This window comes from Psammomys obesus, unplaced genomic scaffold (genome assembly GCF_907164565.1).
Source record: "Psammomys obesus unplaced genomic scaffold, mPsaObe1.curated_primary_1811, whole genome shotgun sequence".
NCBI classification, from domain to species: domain Eukaryota; kingdom Metazoa; phylum Chordata; class Mammalia; order Rodentia; family Muridae; genus Psammomys; species Psammomys obesus.
Genome location: NW_026596085.1, coordinates 14,227,718 through 14,247,982, shown reverse-complemented (window position 1 = coordinate 14,247,982; position 20,265 = coordinate 14,227,718). Strand labels below are relative to the sequence as shown.

The 20,265-nt window shown below is 50.1% G+C and overlaps 1 protein-coding gene across 1 annotated transcript; it reads left to right on the top strand.

Annotated features, from left to right (window-relative positions):
- The first annotated feature begins 143 nt into the window (after positions 1-143).
- Ttc38 (tetratricopeptide repeat domain 38) lies at positions 144-19,814 on the top strand. The gene is made up of 14 exons (XM_055627210.1): positions 144-236; positions 952-1,029; positions 2,079-2,160; positions 3,853-4,024; positions 6,579-6,752; positions 7,224-7,299; positions 9,999-10,118; positions 11,690-11,749; positions 13,025-13,063; positions 15,083-15,164; positions 16,169-16,334; positions 16,957-17,116; positions 17,336-17,409; positions 18,452-19,814. Exons 1-14 carry the CDS (start codon positions 216-218, stop codon positions 18,543-18,545), a joined length of 1,398 nt encoding a protein of 465 aa, XP_055483185.1. The 5' UTR covers positions 144-215; the 3' UTR covers positions 18,546-19,814.
- Positions 19,815-20,265: the final 451 nt, after the last annotated feature.

Below are 20,265 nucleotides of genomic sequence, written 5' to 3'. Positions count from 1 at the left end.
CCCCCACCCATTCTCCTATCCACACCCACCCTATTTCAGGGGGCGGGCAGGTCCGAGGCCTGAGCTGGGCACGTGCGTCCCAAACCACCAGTGAGCGATCCGGATAGCGCGCCCGCCCTCGCCCCGCCCCCTTCCGCAAGCAATAACATCCTCACCTCCTCCCAGACTTCCAAGAACCTTGACCAGTGGCGCTCACTCAGAAGACCAAAGCCACAATGTCACTGCGAGACTGCCAGGTACGTGCACCCCTTCGGCTGGGTCCTCCTCGTCCGGGAGTTGGCCCCGTGCTGAACAGTCGGGATCCAACCTGCCGGTCACCCGGGAGTCAGGCAGAGAACCTGGTCTAAGTGCTCTGTGTGGAGGGGACTCGGAAGTGGTTCCCAGTCAGGGACGCTAGTGAAAGCTTGTGCACTGGGCTTGGCTCCGGGAACCGTTCATTGTGGCCCCCCCACCCCCGGGCCTGGACCTTGAGCCCATTTTTCAGATGAGGAAGATGAAGGTCGGAGCAGCCAGTGGACTTGTCCTGGTAGGTGCAGCCTTATGCTCACCAGGACTGAAGGACAAGGCGAACACCCAAGGGAGACATTTCAACCGTGTGTCAGGTCACCGAGGGCAGCTATTGTAATCTGAAGATTTTCCAACTGCAGGCTTGGTCCTACTCCTCCCATGCAATATTTGAGGAGCTGCTAGGTGTTAGCAGGTAGTTCACACCTTGCTAAGCAGGTCACAAGCCAAACATCCCCGAAGTTGCACTTTCTAACACTGACCTCCTCCACCCGGGGCCAGGCTTGCTGCCACTCCCGATAATGGCTTTCCCATTTGCTGTCTGCGTTGGGGCTGATACTTGGAACTCGCCTCATTGGGCCCCCTGGCGTATTTTACAGAGTGGTAACCTAGGGTCTGGGGGCTCCTACCAGTCAAACCCTTGTATTCCTTTCCTGTTGTGTGTAGGCGTGGAAGGATGCTGGCCTCCCACTCTCAACCACAAGCAATGAAGCCTGCAAGCTGTTTGATGCCACCGTGACCCAGGTATGCCGGCCAAGAGACTCGTGGTCCTCCTTGAAGAGTTCTCAGGAGGGATTTCTAATGGTGAATGGTCTGTAAATCCCACCACGGTAAAGAGCTGTCCTTTGCCTCACAAGTCCAACAGCATGGGAAGTGTCTCTTGCTGGCCCTGGCAGCCCTATCCTCAAGGTCCCTAGTTCAAGGGAGGACAGCAATGGATGCCCTAGGGGGGCCTGAAAATGTGGAGACAGGTGTCCCACTGTGGCCTGTTGAGGGTTTGCTGTGGGCTCTGCCAGGAAAGGCAAGGGGTCCAGTTCTGAGGCTCACCTCTCATTGGCTGGCACAAAGAAGACTTTCCACCCATTCCCATGCACTGCCACACCAGTGAAGAATCCTGTAGCTTGGGGACTTTTTTTTTTTTTTTTTTGCCAGATGGGATAATGGAATTGAACTGACTTGAGTCAAAGGTCAACCAGGAGGTCAGAGGGCAGAGCCAAGGTTACCTGGGTCTGAAGGCACAGGCAGAAAGCAAAAGCCGTCCTTCCCATCTTCTAGCCTTCCCATCTCTAACTGTAATGAACACTGGCTTTTCAGTTTGTTTGGGTTTCACACTGGCCTCGAACTTATAGCAAGCCTTCCCACTCAGTCTCTGGGATTATGCATGTGAGCCACCATACCAGGTCGACTGTGGTCATTTCTGAGAGAAATGAAACAGGAATTGTGTGAATCCAGGGATCTTCTTAGAGCATAAGAAGAGGACATGCTACATCTCATCTCTTGGGAAGGACCTACTTTTCCACAGTTCTTTTCTGGCAGGGAGCATTCCCAGCCCTAGGAGGTGTCATCCTCCAAGACCAATTAAGTTATACCTCTTTTGAATTAGGGTCCAGAAAGCACTCGGTGTTCTAGAAAGAAAAATAACTCAGGTCTGGGACTCCTTCCATATTAGAGCTTGTGTGAAACCCCAAGTTTGATCACCAGCACTCTTGGCCAAAAAAATCTGAGTTTAGATCCTTTCACTGATATGATCTAAGGGCCGAGAAGACAGACTTGATTTGCATTTCTCATTCCAGTATGTCAAGTGGACCAATGACAAGAGTCTTGGTGGCATTGAGGGATGCCTGTCAAAGCTCAAGGCAGCAGATCCAACCTTCGGTGAGTAAAGCTCTCCCCAGGCAAAGAAGGGCCAGTCACACTCCCTGACTTTAGGGACTCAATTGTCACTTAGCTGGGAGGGCACACTGGAGGCAGTGGCTGGATTGACACTTGTAGAGAGGGGCGAAGCAGTGTTTGAAGCAGCGGATGCCATTTCTATAGAAGGCTCTAGATCAGTGGTTCCCAATCTTCCTACAGCTGTGCTGCAACCCTTTAATACAGTTTCCCATGTTATGTTTGCCAACTATAAAATCACTTTGTTGCTACTCCATGACTATAATTTTGCTACTGTTATGAGTCATAATGTAAATATCTGTTTTTCGATAGTCTTAGGTGACCCTCATGAAAGAGTCACTCAACCCCTAAAGGGGCATGACCCACAGGTTAAGAACCACTGCTCTACATCTTTTTTCTAATAACTATCATCAGTTTGACATAAGACAGTGCCAACTGTATTTTAGATGAGGACACTGAGGCTCAGTGAAAGTGAGACACATACCCAAATCTAGTTGACTCTCAAGCCCAGAATCCTAGAACACAAAAGATGGCTCCTGAAACCTTTGCCAGGGGTCTCGGGACTCAAGACACCTCTGGAGCCGCTAGAGCTGGGTGGCAGAAGACAGAGCCTGGTTCGTGGGAAAGCCTTGCATGTAAAAGGCTGGGGGAGGTCAGTCCAGTATACTTCAGAATCCCAGATGGGTGGCCCATGTGTAGGGTGAGGTTCCTGGGATTTGAGAAAACTTACAAAAGACAATGTTAGCAACATTCTTTTTTTTTTTTTTTTTAAGATTTATTTATTTGTTATTTACACAGTATTCTGCCTGCATGTGTGCCTGTACACCAGAAGGGGGCACCAGATCTCAAGATAGATAGTTATGAGCCACCGTGTGGCTGCTAGAAATTAAACTCAAGACCTTTGGAAGAACAGGCAGTGTTCTCAACCACTGAGCCATCTCTCCAGCCCCCCTGTTAGCACCAGTCTTAGCACCTGCAGCAGTGTGGCCAAGCTAAAGCCAAGGGCACTATTACTGCTCTGACAAGGACTGAATGAGGAGAGACTCAAGAGAAAAGCAGGGCAAGCTAAATGCTGCCATAAGGATAACAAGTGGTCAGAGTGGACTCGGGGACAATGGCTGGGGTAGAATAGTATTATGGTTCTTTTTTCCAAGCCAGTGTCAGGGGTGCCCTGTCTTTCTTAAGCCGAGTCTGGGGAGTAGGGAGGGCCTGGGACTTCCAGCCTTCAGTAAGGACTACCTACTCCACCACCCTGTGCCAGGGCAGGGCAGCAGGACAGGATCAGAGCGTGGGCCCCAGGGACTTGTTGACTAAGTTCCCTGAAGAGCATTCACTGAACATCCCAGGAGGCCTGGGCTGGTTATATCAATAATGGAAGCCTATGGACCAGTTATCAGCTTCTGCCAGGCTCCTGAGGGCAGAGGAAAGTACTTCAGACCTCGGGGTTCAACATAGAGGCCAGTTAAAAAATAACCTCTGTTACTTGAGAAATGCGGTTTGTCCACTGCCTGCTGAAGGCCAGGCAGGGTTAAGCGCCAGGTTTTGATAAGGGCCTCACACACAGCAAGGCTCCTACCAAGCCTCGAGAGCGAACCCATACCCAGCCTGGCTCACACTTTCATGGGGTGTGGGGCTGGGCGAGGCTGAGTGACCAGCTGTTTTCCAATCTTCTGTCAGCCATGGGCCATGCCATCTCTAACGGCCTTGTGCTCATTGGCACGGGAAGCTCCGTGAAGCTGGACAAAGACCTGGACCTGGCAGTGAAGACGATGGTGGAACTTTCTCAAAGCCAGACTCTGACACCTCGGGAGCAGCTGCATGTGTCTGCGGTGGAGATGTTTGCCAAGGGGTGAGGGGTCTCCCTGGACCGGGGGTTGGGACTCTAAGCCTGTGCAAGCTGGTGCCTCAGAGCTTGAGAGGGCTTCTCACCAGCCTGTTGCTCTGCCCTAAGCTGAATGCTGAATGAAGAAGTATTTATCGAGGGTTCCCTGTTTAGGGTTCAGAATAGCTTATTATGGTTCACTAACATGGTTGTTATTTTAATTACAACACCCAGGAAAGAGAAGGAAACAATTGGCCCTTTTGCTTCTTACTCAAGAGGCTGTACTCATCAGCCTCCTGTTGTTGCAACAAAATACTGGAAACAATAAATTCATAGGGAAGAAAGGCTTGTTTTGGCATATGGTTTCAGAGGCGTCAGTCCATGGGAACTTACTCATGGTTGTGAGGCGATGCTTGCAATTGCGTGTCAAGGCAATGCTTTATGGTAGTAAGGGGTAGCAGAGGAAGCTACTTACCTCATAGTAGCCTGGAAAACCAAGAAGGGCCCAAGGTTCCCTTCAAGGGCGTGCTCCCAGTGACCTAACTTAATATCACCGGTCCCAAACTCCCACTTTCCAACAGCACCACAGGCTGGCACACCCAGCCTTCAACATACAAGTCTTTAGGGTATGTGTTCAGGATTCCAATGCTGCGTGCCTCAGCGTTGGACCAGACCGTTCTCTGCCTCCACTCCCACAGTCCTCCAGGGTGGTCCCTCTGTCTGCTTGGGCAGGTGAGGTATCCCTTAGAGCAGATACCTCAAACTGATTGTGAGGAATCTCAGGGGCATAGAGCAAGAAAGTCCCATCAGTTTCTGGTGACTTAGTATAGACGCAGGGTTCTCAAGTGTCCCATGATGTCAGGGATAAATTGTCCTTGGCAGTTGGTTAAGCCTCCTTTTCTGGGCTGAAGAGATGGCTCAGCTGATAAAGTTCTTGCTACACAGGTTTAAGGATCTGAGTTCAGATGCCCAGCACCTAGGCAAAGAGCCAGGCATGGTGATGTATTCTATACCCCCCAGACTGGGGAGGAGGAGACAGGCAGGTCCCTGGAGCTCACTAGCTGACCGGTCTGGCTGAACTAGAAAGATCCAGGTTCAGTGAGAGACTGTGGAAATAAGAGGGAGGTCGACTGAAGGAGACACCTGCTACCTGGCCTTCACATGAGACAAACGTGTCTTCCCCTTCCTTCTTTTAAAGAATTTGTTTTTATATCATGTGTCTGAGTGGTTTGCTTATATTTATGTCTGTGTACCCCATGTGTGCCTGGTGCCCACGGAGACTTGGAGAGGGCACTCTCCAAGGCACTCTGTAACTCCTGGAATTGGAGTTACAGATTTTTACAATATTTATTTATTTAATTTATGTGTATGAGTGCTCTGTTTTCATGCACACCAGAAGAGGGAATCTGGTCCCATGATGGATGGTCGTGAGCCACCGTGTGGCTGCTGGGAGTTGAACTCAGGACCTCTGGAAGAGCAGACAGTGCTCTTAACCTCTTAGCCATCACCCCAGCTCCACAGATGGTTTTAAGCTGCCCTCTGGGTGCCAGGAACTAAACCTGGGTCCTCTGCAAAAGCAGCACGTGTGGTTAGCACTGAGCCGTCTCTCCGGCTCCCCTGCTTTTCTTCTTAAAACTGCATGGGAGGGTAAACTTTCTCCCTGGCGTTTGAGTTTTGGGAGGTACAACCTAACATAGAAAACATGTACATATATATGTCTATAATATTTTCTTTCTTTTTCTGTGCGGGGCTGGGGATGGACCACAGAGCCCTGCCTGCTAAGCAAACTCCCACATCTCTAGCTCTTGATGGAACTTCTTTTCCTTAACTGGAAACATTTTTTTTTCTTTTTACTAATTGCTATTAGTAAACAAAGTAATGGGTGCTATCACGCTTTGTTCTTATTTACCACCACAGGGACTGTATGGCCTCAATCCCCTGCCCCGCCCTAGCCCATTTGCTTCCTCCCCCACAAGAGTGTCCCTCTGAGTCCATGTCACACATAGCCTGTCTGTTGCTTTTTCTATTTCCTCCCCACTTCAGATTGCATCACATCTTAGTTTTGGGACCCGTGTGTGACACACATGCGTAACTATAATTTTTGATATATTTTAATTCTTACTATTTTATTAATTTTGTGTGCAGGGGGGGTGTTATAGTGTGTGTACACATGTCTGTGTTTGTGAGTTATGCATGTGCCCTTGTGCTCAGAGGCAAGAGAAAGATGTCAAGGGTCCCTTCCTATCACTCTCCATCTTAATCCCTTGAGACAGGGTCTTTCACTGAACCTAGAATTCATGTTCTTTCAGCTAGACTGGTGGCCAGCAAGCCACAACAGCCTCCCCCTCTTTCCATGCTGCCCCCAGCACTGGGGTTACAGGACTATGACCATGCCTGAATTTTACTCGGGGTACTGGGGATTTGAACTCAGGTCTTCATGCTTGTGCAGCAAGTACTCTTACCCACTGGGCCATCACCCCAGCCCCAGATATAATTGTTTAAAGCTGTTCATTCAGATAGTAACAGAGGATGGCTTTTCAGTGGACGTGGGCTTCATGCTCAGTGTGTTCTTGGCTTCCAGGAACTTACCCAAAGCCTGTGATCTCTGGGAACAGATCCTCCAGGACTACCCGACAGACATATTGGCCTTGAAGTTTTCCCACGATGCCTTCTTTTACCTGGGCCGCCTGGAGCAGATGCGGGATTCCGTGGCTCGAGTTTACCCGTTCTGGAGCCCTAAGATCCCCCTTTACAGGTACATGCCAGTAAGAAACCACATCACTTCGTTCTTCAGCTTCTCTCCTCTGCCCTAGAAGCATAGAAATTCTATAGGCCACAGCCTAAAGCTAGTGAGACTCCTGCTGCTAATCTAAAAGGCTTCCTTTACTTCATTTGATCTTCATCCCATCCTGCCAATAAGGTAGTATCATTGTGTGTCAGTTACGTAAGATTCTTTCGTTGCAATAACAAACATCCCCGAGATTACATTCCCCAAAGATTAATACCCATTCTTCATGTCCACCATTAGTTTTAGAAATTTTAAAATAGGACAACAGTGATCAGGTTGCTGCCCACTGCATCATACCTCAGTTCTGTCTGTGAACCCCCTGTGTCCAAACACTGTCACATATAAGCCCGGGGTATGAGGACTCTACACTATCCTGCAGGGAGACTCCATCCCACCTCTTCATCTTCCTGGGTACTGAAGTCTTTTCTCGGTTTTCAGCTACGTGAAAGGCATCTATTCTTTTGGACTGATGGAAACCAACTTCTATGACCAGGCAGAAAAGCTTGCCAAAGAGGTGAGTGGGTCCTTCTCGAGGTGTGAAGCCCTTCAGGCTATGACTCCTCACGATGCAAACCAAGCAGCCCGGCTGCCCCACCTTGGAGTTTCCTCATGGATTGGGAGGGGCTGGTGTTAGGGCAGGCAGCTGCCTGCTTATCACTCCTTTAATCCTTCCAAGGTCCCTAGAGCAGGTGAGGCAGTGAGGCTCAGGGAGGTGGTGGCTCCTGCATTCAGGGATCACCAGGGTGATGACTCTGCTTGCCTGAGGCTTGAGGTGGGTGAAGATTTTAAACAAAAGTTTCCTAGGTCAGGGCCTGATCATATTATGCTCTCTCTTCCTGAATAGAGAGGTCTCTGTCTCTGTCTCTCTCCTCTCTCTCTTGTTTTTTGTTTGTTTGTTTTGTTTTTGTTTTTTGAGACAGGGTTTCTCTGCGTAACCTTGGCCACTTCCTGGACTCATTTTGTAGACCAGGCTGGCCTTGAACTCACATCGATCCACCTGCTTCTGCCTCCCTGAGTGCTGGGATCACGGGTGTGCACCACCATGCCGGACTAAGCAGAAGGGTCTTTACCCTGCCCACAAGCTTGTTTCTTATCCTTCACTCATCACTTGGGGTGCCTGTCAATGAGAGGAGTGGACCCAGTGTGGAACCTGCTAGGTGCTTCAGTGTCAGGCCCTGTGTTCTGTTTTTTGCTGGGATGTGTTGGCTGACCTGGAACTCTGGGGATGCCCCTGTAGACCTGGATCCAGGGTCAGGTGACAGGCCCGGGTGCAAGGTGGCTCAGGCTCTGGAAGTCTTTCTCTGCCACTCTTATCCTTACAAGAGTAGAAACTAAGGTGCAAGGAGGCATTGTCACATGTAGAGAGAGACAAACGCTATTGGTCCAGGTTCACAACTGGCACTTTGCACACACCTGGTCCCCCTGATAGTCTCTGTCCACACTGTAAACACCTTAGTGCCCGGAGAAGAGAGCTGCAGCTCAGAGAGAGAGGCTAGGCAAAGCCCCCCCCCCCCCCCCGCCATGGTGCTAAAGCTCAGGGGTCAGATCTTCACCTCACCCACTTGACAAGAAGGCTGTCCCTTAAACTGCCTGGACTAGATCCCGGCTTCCCTGCATCCCTGCTGTGGCTCCCCACCCAGGCATGACAGCATCTTCGGGGTGTCTGAAGGTGGCCTGAATCAGACTCAGTCTGGATTCAGGGGTCAGGGGAAGGGTTTTTATTGTTGTTGTTGTTGTTTCTTTAGCTCCTTGGCCATCTAAGCTCTATGATCACCAGATACTCCATTCATAGCTAAGCCACAGGAAGGCCCCTCTGGTTGGGGGAGCTACCTGGGCGACTGAAGTAGCTCTGAGTGGCACTGTGGCAAGCTGACTCCAAAGAAAGATGGCCAAGGATGCAGTCTCAAGTCTTAGAAGAAACAAGATGTAGCACTATAGCATGCCCACCCCCATTGTTCTTTCTCCTGCCCCTTGCCCCAGCTCTCCTGGTGCTACAGGCCACATTGATCTTAGCCACAGACCCCACAGACAACTTGCTAGGTATGAAGACAGGGCTATAGCAATGTCCCCCAGGTTTCCACAAGGCGAGGGTACACCACACCAAGCTCCACTGGACTACAATGACTTCATAAGGTGACATCCAGCCCAGCATATCAAACTCAAGTGTAAGGGGCTGGCAGAGAGTTGGTGTCTTCCAGGAAACCTTGCAAGGGCTCCAGTTGAGTGAGGATGCTGGTCATCCCTAGAAACAGAAAGAACAGAGCTGAGTCATATTTCTCAACCACCCTGTGTGAAAGCAGCTCTCTTAGAGGGGTTCTTTAAAGGGGTGCTGGTGCCTGGCATGCTCAGGACGCACCCTGAGACGTCCCCAGCTGTCCCAGCACTCAGGCCCTCTGCCCCAAGGCACTGCAGACATGCTGTGTGACCCTTGTCTTCCCACATGGAGTGGATAAGAATGTGAAAGCTAAGGGGCAGGACAGGAAGTCAGAGACTGCTGGTGACATGCTGCTGAAATCCTTTCAGCAGGTGGTCAGGCCAGTGCGGAACACCCACAATTCCAGACACTGGGGAAAGCAGGCCTAAGGGACCCATGATCTGGCATGGGTCTCTGAGTATAAGCCAGTGATGGGCCCAGTGAGCCCCAGTTTACTGATTCATGTCTAGGACTTAAACGTGAACTGACCTGGTGAGTAGATGGACAAGGAGGTGAGAGCCATTCCATGTGTCCCTCTGCCTTATTGTGGCTCATGTAGATTTTGTCGTTAATAACAGTGTTTCTAGAACCAGTGGCTTCTACTCAGGAAGTCACCTGTGTAACCATCTCCTGAGTGTAAGTGGGAGGAGCAGCGTCTTGCCATTCAAGACCAGAGGATGTGAAAGTCAACACTGTTCTTATAGCCCTGAAAGGAAGGCAGCCCCAAAGGCCATCATGGGAAACTGAGGCATGGAGCTCCTGGGTAGAATATTGCAGATGACTTGGATGTATCCAGGAAGCAAATCCTGGCCTCTTTGAGCCTCAGTTTCCTCAAGTGGCCGGCAGAGATGCCATCCTTAGCAGCCTGCTGTGGTGGGTAAGGCACGCTGAAAACAGGGCTGGTGTTGGGATTATAATTATTCTGAATTAGAGCCCAGTTCCTACTCTTGCCCTTGCTGGGCCCAGGCAACCAGGCTAACCCCCATTATCTTTGTCCTCTCATCTCTTACTGCATGTAGGCTTTATCTATTGAGCCGACGGATGCGTGGTCAGTGCACACTGTTGCCCATATACATGAGATGAGGGCAGAGGTCAAAGACGGGCTGGAGTTCATGCAGCGTACTGAAGGCCACTGGAAGGTATGAACTGAGTTTTGTTGGTGGTCATCGTCTGGGCGACCCAGTCTGACACCTGGAGTTCCTCCAAGCTTTGCTGGGTGGACTTACGGATGTGGCTTAGCTCCCCAGGAGCTTAGGTTCAGCGTGGAGTCAACCCTGACAGCCAAGGATCCTCTGGGAGCCCCATAGCACCCCAACACCTACTAGGATTTAGAAGTGATTGTACAGTTGGTGTCTGCCTGAGGCATTTTTGCTGTGAAAGGGATGTATCCAAAGGGTGCTGGGGAAATAAGGGCCCAGCTGGGGTGGGCATGCTTAGGGCCCTGAGTTGCATTGCTTTTGCTGCTGCCAGCAGGGAGCACATGACGGAGTGGGTGGGAACGAGGCAGGCTGATGGGGTGATGGTTCACTGATGGTAGGGCTGGCCTATGGGGTTAGAGCAATCCAGACCCCTAGTGCCCAGCATGAGACCCCTCCCATGGCCTGAGCACTCTGTGCTCTCATTATTCCTATTTCCTATTCCCAACTTTACCCATCCCTGCTCCTGACTGGCTGCCGCCATTTCCCCCTTGCCCACCATGTGTGTGCCTGTTTTCCCTAGACTTGCCTCTGACACATGACCTGGCCACCTGTCCGGGTTTCCTTTCTGCCCTGCCTTCTGTACCACAGGAGGCCGCAAGGACACTGCCAGCTAGGGCAGTAGGTCCTTTCCTGAGCCTGGCACTGAGTAGTAGATGCTGAAGGCTGGACACCGTGGCCACCATCATCCCTCTGAGCAGTTCCCTGGGCAAGGGCTTTGACTGACAACCAGGCCAATTCCCAGCATCTCCAGGCATGGTTCTAGGTGCAGCTGGCTAACAGGGAGGTATATGAACATGCAGCCCATTCTAAAGATGTCCAGACTCCAGGGTCTTGAAAATTCTCGAGGGCACCAAGAACCTAAAGCCAGAGAAGCTACTTTTTGCTGGGGCTCCCCAGGCAGATTACTGCAAGGTTCTGTGGGTAAAGAGGAGCACGGGGGTGGGGAGCACTAATTGGTCTCATCCTCTGGTTGGCCTGGCTTCCTTGTTCACATTCTTTCCCCAGAACATACACACATTCCCCCCACCTCTGCTTGTGTGTGTGTAAGTACATGTGTGCGAATGTGTGTGTGTATCCATGTGTTTGTACATGTACAGGTGGACCTATATGTGGGTGTAAGTGCACTTATATATGTGTGTATGTGGAAGCCACATTGTCATTTCTCGGGTGCCATCTACCTCAGTTTTTGAGCAGGGTTTTCCCCTAGCATCTGGAGCTTACTGATTGGGCAAGACCGGCTGGCCAGAAAAACCTCAAGGATCCCTCTGTGATTACAGGCATACACTGTGTGTCCAGCCTTTGCCTTGGTGAGGGGCGCCAAACTCAGGACTTTACGCTTACATAGCAAACATTATACCAAGTGAGCATCTCTCCAGCTCAGCTTTGAACTTCTGAACCTCTGTTTCCACCTCCCTGGTCCTGGGGTCACAGCTTATTACATGTTGGGTTCAGGCATGATAACTGTCGGCCCAGCCTACAGGGGCTCAGACATTCTTTCATTCTTTCTGCAGGACTCTGATATGCTCGCTTGCCATAACTATTGGCACTGGGCCCTGTACTTGATTGAGAAGGTAAGATGCTTGTTTCTTTGGATTGTCTCACCAGTGCAGCTGTCCAGAGAACAGGCAGTTCCTAGTCCCCTGCTATATATCTGACTTCCATGCAGCACCTTTGTGTGTTGGTACAGATGGTGTCTTGTTAGGGTTTCTATTGCTGTGATGTATCTCCATGACCAAAAGCAAGTTGGGAAGGGAAGAGTTTATTTAGCTAACATTTCCACGTTATAGTCCATCACTGAGGGAAGGCAGGACAGGAACTCAAACAAGGCAGGAAGGAACCTAGAGTCAGGAGCTGCTGCAGAAGCCATGAAGGAATGCTGCTTCCTGACTTGCTCCCCATGGCTTGCTTGGCCTGCTTTCTTATAGAACCCAGGACTACCAACCCAGGGATGGCAACACCCACAATGTCGTACAGGCCTGCCTACAACCTGGCTTTATGGACGCAATTTCTTAATTGAGGTTCCCGCCTCTCAGATGACTCTAGCTTGAGTCTACTTGACATAAAACTCTCCACCACAGATGGGGTCTTAAGCAGTACCGCACTCATATTCCAAGAGCTTTTCAGGCTGCACTCCTCAAAGATATTTTCCACTCTTGGGAAGTAGAACTCACATGACTTAGTTACTTTTCTATTGCTGTGATAACACACTGTGACCAAAGAAACTTGCAGAGGGAAGGATTTATTTGGCTTGGGGTTCCAGAGGCATAAGAGCCTCTATCACAGTGGGAGACATGGCAGCAAGCAGCAAACATGGCAGCAGGAACTGGATGCACTCATCTCATCCAAGCGCAAAACAGCATGGACTGAGCCTAGGGTGAGGCCTTGAGCTCTCAAAGCCCATCCCTAGTGACATACTTCCTCCAGCAAGGCTGTACCTCCTAAGCCTTCACAAACAGTGCCACCAACTGAAGATCAGGTATACAGACTTCTGAGCCCATGGGAGACGCTCTCATTTACACCACCACAGGGGGTTTGGAGCCAAGTGCTTGGGGTGCAGGGAGGGTCTCAGACTGGACCTATGGCACCAGAAACTCTTCTAGGATGAGAGGGGGTAGGGACAGATGATGGAGATGGGCAGTGTCCCATTTGTCAAGGTGCTTCTCATGGCATTGTTACCATAGAGACATGGAGGCTCCTAGCTCACCTTCTCCTCTCTCTACACCGGGCTGCCACTGAGCCTTGCCCATCTCCCTTAGTGGGAGCCTTGATCAGCTATCCCTGGTGTATTTCCAAGCATCACTTTTTGACTTCTCCAGATGTTAATCATGGCAATGTCACCTTTGCAGGGAGAATATGAGGCCGCACTAACCATCTATGACAACCACGTGAGTGCATTTATATCATTTATAGTTAGCTGCTACAGTCTGCCTTCGTCTCTCATAGCCTCTGGGCCTGTTGGCATCGTCCTGGCCAGAGCAAATGGTGTTAGAATGCCCCCATCTCGCTGATAAGACTACATGGGATTGGCTGTTGTCAAGAGCCATGTCCGGACTCAGTGTATCATGGAGCCTTTGCTGACTATTCACCCATGGTGTTTGGAGACTGACATGTCTAAGGCCGACTCTGTTTCTGTCCTTTCAGGTGAATGTTCTTTTTTTTCCCACTAGAGACAGGGTTTCTCTGTATGACCCTAGCTGTTCTGGAACTCTCTTTGTAGACTAGGCTGGCCTCAAACTCACAGAGATCCACCTGCCTCTGCCTCCCGAATGCTAGGATTAAAGGCATGTGACACCACCTTTCAGCATAGATAGTTGTTCTTCATGAGGTAATTCATCTGTCCATAGGATTTTTTGTTTATATATTTTTAACTTTAAGTCAGAAACAAGGGGATGGAGAGATGGCTCAGTGGTTAAGAGCACTGGCTGACCTAGAACTCACTATGTGGACCAGGCTGGCTGTGAATTCACAGAGATCCATCTGTGTCTGCCTCCTGAGTACTAGGAACAAAGGTATGCACCACCATGCCTGCCTCTGACTTTTTGAGATTTATTTATTTTTAAGGGTATTGGTGTTCTGCCTGCATGTTTGTGTAAGGGTGCCAGATCCTCTGGAACTGGAGTTACAGACAGTTATGAGCTGCTATGTGGGAACTGGGAATTGAACCCAGGTCCTCTGGAAGAACCATTGACCCATCTCACCAGACCTGTTTGCTTTTACTGTTACAAAATCTATGCTATAAAAATTAATCTAGTCATGGTGACAACATGCCTACAATCCTAGCTACCCAGGAGGCTGGTGCAGGAGGATTAAAAGTTCACAGTCTGAAGACTGGATAACTTAATATGACTCTGTCTCAGAATCAAAAGTTTTAAAAAGAGGCCTGGATATATCAGTGTTGGGATACTTGCTTAGCATGCATGGGATCTAAGGTTTCAACCCCATTATTACATGAAAAGGGAAGAAAAAGAAAAGTTGTGGGGCTAAAGAGATGGCCCAGTGCATAGGATCTGTTGTTCCAGAAGACCAAGGTTCAATTCCCAACATCCACATGGTAGCTTACAACTATCTGTATCTCCAGTTCCCAGAAGACCAGATGTCCACTTCTGTTCTCTATGGGCACCAGGCACACATGTGGTGCACAGACATATAGGCCAGCAAAACACTCATACATGTAAAATGAAGATGAAGATGATGAAATCTGTAGCATTGCATCATTAGCATATTGACTTTTCTGGGCCCATTGCACTGGCCAACTCCAGAACCTTCTGTCTCCCCAAATTCAAATTCCCCTCTCAGACCCTGGACATTCTTTGAGAGGAAAAGCTCCTAGGTGAGGTCTTAGTAATAAAACCTTAGCACAGGTGCTCATGAGATGGGGGTCAGAACACCAGAGGGAGACCTGCCAGACAGGAGTTGCTTGGAGGGGTCCTTTTATCATGATCGGCTTCTTAGAATGAAATGGAGGTGACAGGCACTGTGTGCTCTGGGCTGTAGGCAGGTCTCCCAGTGAGCAACGTTGAATCTAGAAACATGACCAGGCAGGATATGAGTCTCCTGCCAGAACAGCTGTGGGCATAGGGCTGGGGGTGGCAGTCGACAGGACACAGCAGTAACCCTGGGTACACAGTGGAGTGGGCATGTGTGTGTGTGTGTGTGTGTGTGTGTGTGTGTGTGTGTGTGTGTGTGTGTGTGTGTAAGCCCCTCATACATTCTGGCACCCACAGCTGCTGTAGTGGCTGTGATGGTCCTCATGGCTGGGGCACTGGGGATGAAGCTTATAGCTTGTGTTTGCTGAGGGCTTTCTCTGTGCAGGCCACACTCACGGCTCATTTGGCAATTCTGGCTGCTCCCATGGCCCTGTCACTATTTGGCCCTCTGAGCCTTCCATGGCCCTTGTCTTCCAGATTCTCCCCAGCGTGCAGACCAGTGGCTCCATGCTGGATGTGGTGGACAGCTGCTCCATGCTCTACCGTCTTCAGATGGAAGGTAGCTGTGTCTCTTCCCTCTCCCTACACCATGAGAGAAAGTGTGATTGCTGGTCCTGGGGGTGAGGCCTTGGGATGAATGAGCCTGACTGTAGCTTTGCATGCCAGGGGATGCAGCTGTCTCTGTTCCAGTGCAAGGCAGCTGACCTAGCCTCTACTGCCCTTTATTCTATTCTCCACCCCTCCTTGTTGTGGTAGCCTTCGGCTCTGAACCTTGCCATTCCCATAGCCTGCCTGGCAAACCTTTCAGGGTACAGGTGGTGTCTGGCTACTGGCTGGTGCCTCTTTTTCTAGATCACAGGGGGTGAGAATTTCCCAACCCTGACATTGCAGAGGCTTTCTAGGCTTCCCAGTTACCCTGACAGAGCTGGCTTTCTGCCCAGGCTGGAGGTCCAGGTGACACTCCACAGAGAGATGCTGAGGAAGGCAGGAACTCCAGAATCCCAGTACTGACTGGCTGGCAGGCTGAGAATAGCCTCTCATTCCCTCACTCATTCCCCTGCTGTTGTGAGGAAAAGATCACTTCAATATTTAAATTTTTATTTATGTATTTTTTTCTCAATGTATGAGTGCTCTGTCTGCATTCCAGAAGAGGGCATTTAGATCCCTTTATATGTCGTGAGCCACCGTGTGGTTGCTGGGAATTGAACTCAGGACCTCTGGAAGAGCAACCAGTGCTCTTAACCACTGAGGCACCTCTCCACAGGTACTAGGCTTGTGATTACCATAGGGGACATTTAAAACATGTTTTGAAGGTCTATCAGAGGAATAGTATGATAGCCTGAGGCAGTGTTTCAAATCTGCTTTTTACTTTGTGGATTTGCTGCTTTTTCAGGTAAACAAGGAGAGATTAGGCCTTGGTGGCCTCCCTCACCTCCCAACTTCTCACTGGGACAGGATTGGATGTGCTTTTGAGGGATGTGGGTTCAGGAGAACCAAGCATAAGATACACTGCTGCCTCACACCCTTGGCTTTTTTTTTTTTTTTTTTTTTTTTAATCCCCAGGAGTGTCTGTTGGCCAGCGGTGGCAGGCTATTCTACCTGTGACCAAGAAACACACTCGAGACCACATCCTTCTGTTCAACGATGCTCACTTCCTGATGGCCTCCCTGGGTGCACAGGACCTCCAGACCACACAGGAGCTGCTGACTACCCTTCAGGAAGCCAGCAAGTATGTGAAGCCCCGAGACCAGGAAGTTTGGGCCCAGCTGAGTGGATGAAGGGATGCAAGGGCTGAGCCAAGGCCTGCTAGGGGCTGCCCTGCCTTCCCGGGAAAACCTGAGAGTAAGGTCCTGCCGGCGAGCACAGCTTTGAGGATTCCCATGCTTCTAGGTGGGTATCTCAGTGTGGGCATCAATCACCACAGGTGTCTGACCTTCAGGGGTCCTGTGGGTGTCCTCAGGACACAGAGATGCCCTCTTTGCTCTGAGCCTCAGCTTCTTTATCTGCTGGGAATGGTGCCTTCCGGGCTGTCGAGGGCGGCCTGGAAAGACAGGTTGCTGCAGACACATTCTCTGATGGCGGTGGTAATGCTGGCTGTTGGTACCCAGACTTTGCCTGCATTACCTGCAGTCCTGACCTCTCTGCGAGGGCTGTGCTGTTACACCACTTTCCAGATAGATAAACTGAGGTGGGGGACAGGGAGCCCTGTCCTCTCCCTACACTGGGCAGATGCTTATGTCTCCTTTTCCCAGCAGAGTGCCATCAGGCAGCTGTGAAAGGCCCTAACTTTGGGTCCCTTGCCCAGCTGGGACTTTGTGAAGGTGGATATTGAGCTTTGGTCTTGGTGACAGGTCCCCAGGGGAGAACTACCAGCACCAGTTGGCGAAAGATGTGGGGCTGCCCCTGTGCCAGGCCCTTGTGGAGGCCAAGAATGGGAACCCTGATCGAGTCTTAGAACTGCTCTTGCCAATCCGCTACCGAATCGTCCAGATTGGGGGCAGCAATGCCCAGGTGAGCCAGCTGAATGAAGGGACCCAGAGGCTGGAGTGCTTGGCTGGGCAGCCAGGGGTCTCCTGTGTGGTCAGTACTCATGGGGTAGGAGTACTCTTGTTAAACGCTGCCACCAGGGTCCTCTGTGGAGGGTGATGTTTGTCTCAGCAGTTCCTTTGGGTTGGGAGCCCATCCTTGGTCTGAGTTGCATGTGCCTAACTTGCCTAACTGACATTATAGAGAGATGTCTTCAACCAGATGCTGATTCATGCGGCCATCAACTGCACCTCCAGCGTCCATAAGAATGTGGCCCGGTGAGCACCTTGCCCTTCCTATAGCCAGGCATGGGAGGGTCCCCTGAACATGGTGCCCCTCTGCATGCACCTGCCTTAGCATGTGTACTTCTGCCTTGGTGGCTTGGAAAGCAGGGAGCATACTGGGCCTTTGGTTCTCTTTCATTATCAGGCTCAACTTGACAAAGATAGCTAGTACTAAAACCCCTTTTTTTGGAGGTGGTGTTGAGACAGGGTTTCTCTATGCAGCCCTGGCTGTTTTGGAACTCACTCTGTAGACCAGGCTGCCTCAAACTCTGCCTCGGCCTCCTGAGTGCTGGGACTAAAGGACTATGTCACCACCACACAGCCAGTGCCACCCTTTTGCCCAGCCTTTGCCTTCCCAACCTTCTTCCCATTTTAACCACAGATAGCCAGTGCATCAGCTCTCAGGTCCTTGCATGTCTGTGCCCTCTTCCTGGGATACCCTGTCTTCTTTTTTTTTTTTTTTCTGCTCCATTAGGCCTCAGCTTACAGCCTCTTGCAGACCTGTGCTGGGTGTGGGATGCAGTACTGAGTAGGTAGATGGATATGAGCTGAGTGGAACCTCTCAAAAAGGCCAATTCATCACATGAACATCTGGACAGTCACATAATTGTGTTCAGGAGGAGAGGATGGTGGTGGAGCTGGTTAGGATGTGGAGGACCACACCAGGGACTCTACCTCAGACTGATCCTATTTTTACTTTCTTTAAATTAAGGCTTCCCTAATTCTTTCACTTGTTTATTTTCTGGACCAGTCTCATATATGGTTTCCTGCCAGATACTGTGTCTCTTGTCCCTCTCATCCTCAGCATTAATTAGACTGTGACAGGAGCATGGCCTATGAGGTTTGGAGCCATGGCTTCTTCTAAGACAGACAAAGCCACAATGATAGCCCTACACTGGAGTCCTCATCGCTACTGTTTATCTCTAGTGCAGAATCAAAGTACTGTCCAGCCAGCTGTACCCATCCTGCTCCTGCTGGCCATGCTTCCACATCCTTCTAGAAGGTTCTATAACGAACACTCTGTGTATTCCCACAGGAGTCTTCTGATGGAGCGTGATGCGTTGAAACCCAACTCACCTCTGACTGAGCGGCTTATCCGCAAGGCAGCCGCTGTCCATCTTATGCCGTGACCAAGGCCAGATCCTTGGCCTACAGCTCAGCACTGACCTCCTGGCATTAAGTTGACTAGCTGGTTGGGTTATTAGGATTGGGAAATAGCTGGGCTTACTTGTCAGAGAATGATGTTAAGTCCTGAGCAGACTTCTCCAAATCAAAATAGTTTGGTAGAAAGAGGGGATGCAAGTTAATTTTGAGTGGTGTTTGGAATTTCTCTTAGGGCCAACAAGCATTTTTTGGCCTCCAGAACCAAAGCAGTGCTATTATTTGCAGATGCCTTAAAACTGTATTTTCTTGTTCTGAGGCTGCAGACAGAGGTGTGCCCCCACCCATGCACACACCTGGTACTAGTGAAACCTTTTCATTTAGTTTTCCTTATAGTCTACATAGGTCCTGCTGTCCCATTTCCCTGGCGGGGGGGGGGGGGGGGAATTCCAGTGAGCTGCCTTGGGTCCTAGCAGAGGCTTTTCCTTTTTTAGCAGGAGAGGACTCTGCCTCACTGCCTTTGGTTGTCAGCCCCATACAGCTGCACCTGCCACCATCCCCAAAGATGAGGGCAAAGATGGCTTCTGTCTCCCTGGTGGATTTGGTGGTGACAGCTGGAGCTCCTCTTTAAACTGCACACAGGACTGAAGCTTGAGGGATATAGCTTTCTTGGGCAACTCTGATTCTTCTTGTATCTGTGGGTCTGAGACCCCAGCTTGGGGTTGCTCTGTTGTGGCAAATAACTGACATGGCCGCCACAAGATTTAAGCCTATCTGCTGCTTCTGCGACAGGGGCATTCCTCCAGGAAGTGCTGATACAGTCTTGCTGCTGTCCTCCAGAAGGGGCGGTGCAAGTGCAGAGATGCTCCTCAGGTTCCTTCAGTGCCCACTTGTGCAGGGACTGATGGGCATGTCTCCCAGAAGAAACACAGAGGTGTCCAAACTCATGAGCTTTGCTCAATCTGCTCAGAGTCCCTGCAGTCTGCTCAGGCCTGGACAGGTTCTGGGCATTAAAACAATTTAAGTCAATCCTTTGACTACTCACTCCTATGGCCACCTCTGAACCAGGTTTGGGTTGGGCCCTGGGGAGATGGGCTTCTCCTTTAATTTTCACTGGGTGGGGCACCAAGTCAAGAAATTGTGTAATTGCCATAGGGTTTTAAGAACTACTGTCTCTAAAATAAAAATTATATTTAAAAAAAAAAGGATGGGGAAGGGGGCTACAGCTGGGATACAAAATGAATAAACTGTAATTAATAAAAATAAAATAAAAGAACTACCATTTCCATGTCCAGAAACCCAGGACAGGTGCCATATACATACATTTATATATATATAATTATATATGTGTGTGTGTGTGTGTGTTTACCTGATTCCACATGACTTATCCAGAAAATGGAATCTTGCTTCTTCTTTCGGGACCCACTCCCACCTTGCCTGTCGGCTGGTGACAGTGCCTTCTCTTCACCCCACAGCCCCTGGCAACCTGCCCTTGTTATTACACCACTTTCTGTTGTGATCACTGGTCAGGAAGTGTGATCTCTGCATGACCCAGCCACCAGTGGCTTGCACTGAATATCTGTGAAAGCTAGGGTTCATGGGCTTTAATGAAGGAAGCCATGGGTCTAGCAGGGACATGCCATTAATTTAAAAGGAAAGGTGTGTGTGTGTCTGAAGAGGTGGCTCCATGGGTAAGAGCACTTGCTGGTCTTCTAGAGGACCAGAGTTCAGTTCCTAGCACCCATGTAG

Bases quoted from the DNA above. Each gene is read 5' to 3' on its own strand.
- Ttc38 (XM_055627210.1), top strand. From the start codon at position 216: ATGTCACTGCGAGACTGCCAG. The intron at 6,753-7,223 runs GTACATGCCAGT...CTCGGTTTTCAG, and splicing joins CCTAAGATCCCCCTTTACAG to CTACGTGAAAGGCATCTATT. The intron at 16,335-16,956 runs GTATGTGAAGCC...TCTTGGTGACAG, and splicing joins ACCCTTCAGGAAGCCAGCAA to GTCCCCAGGGGAGAACTACC.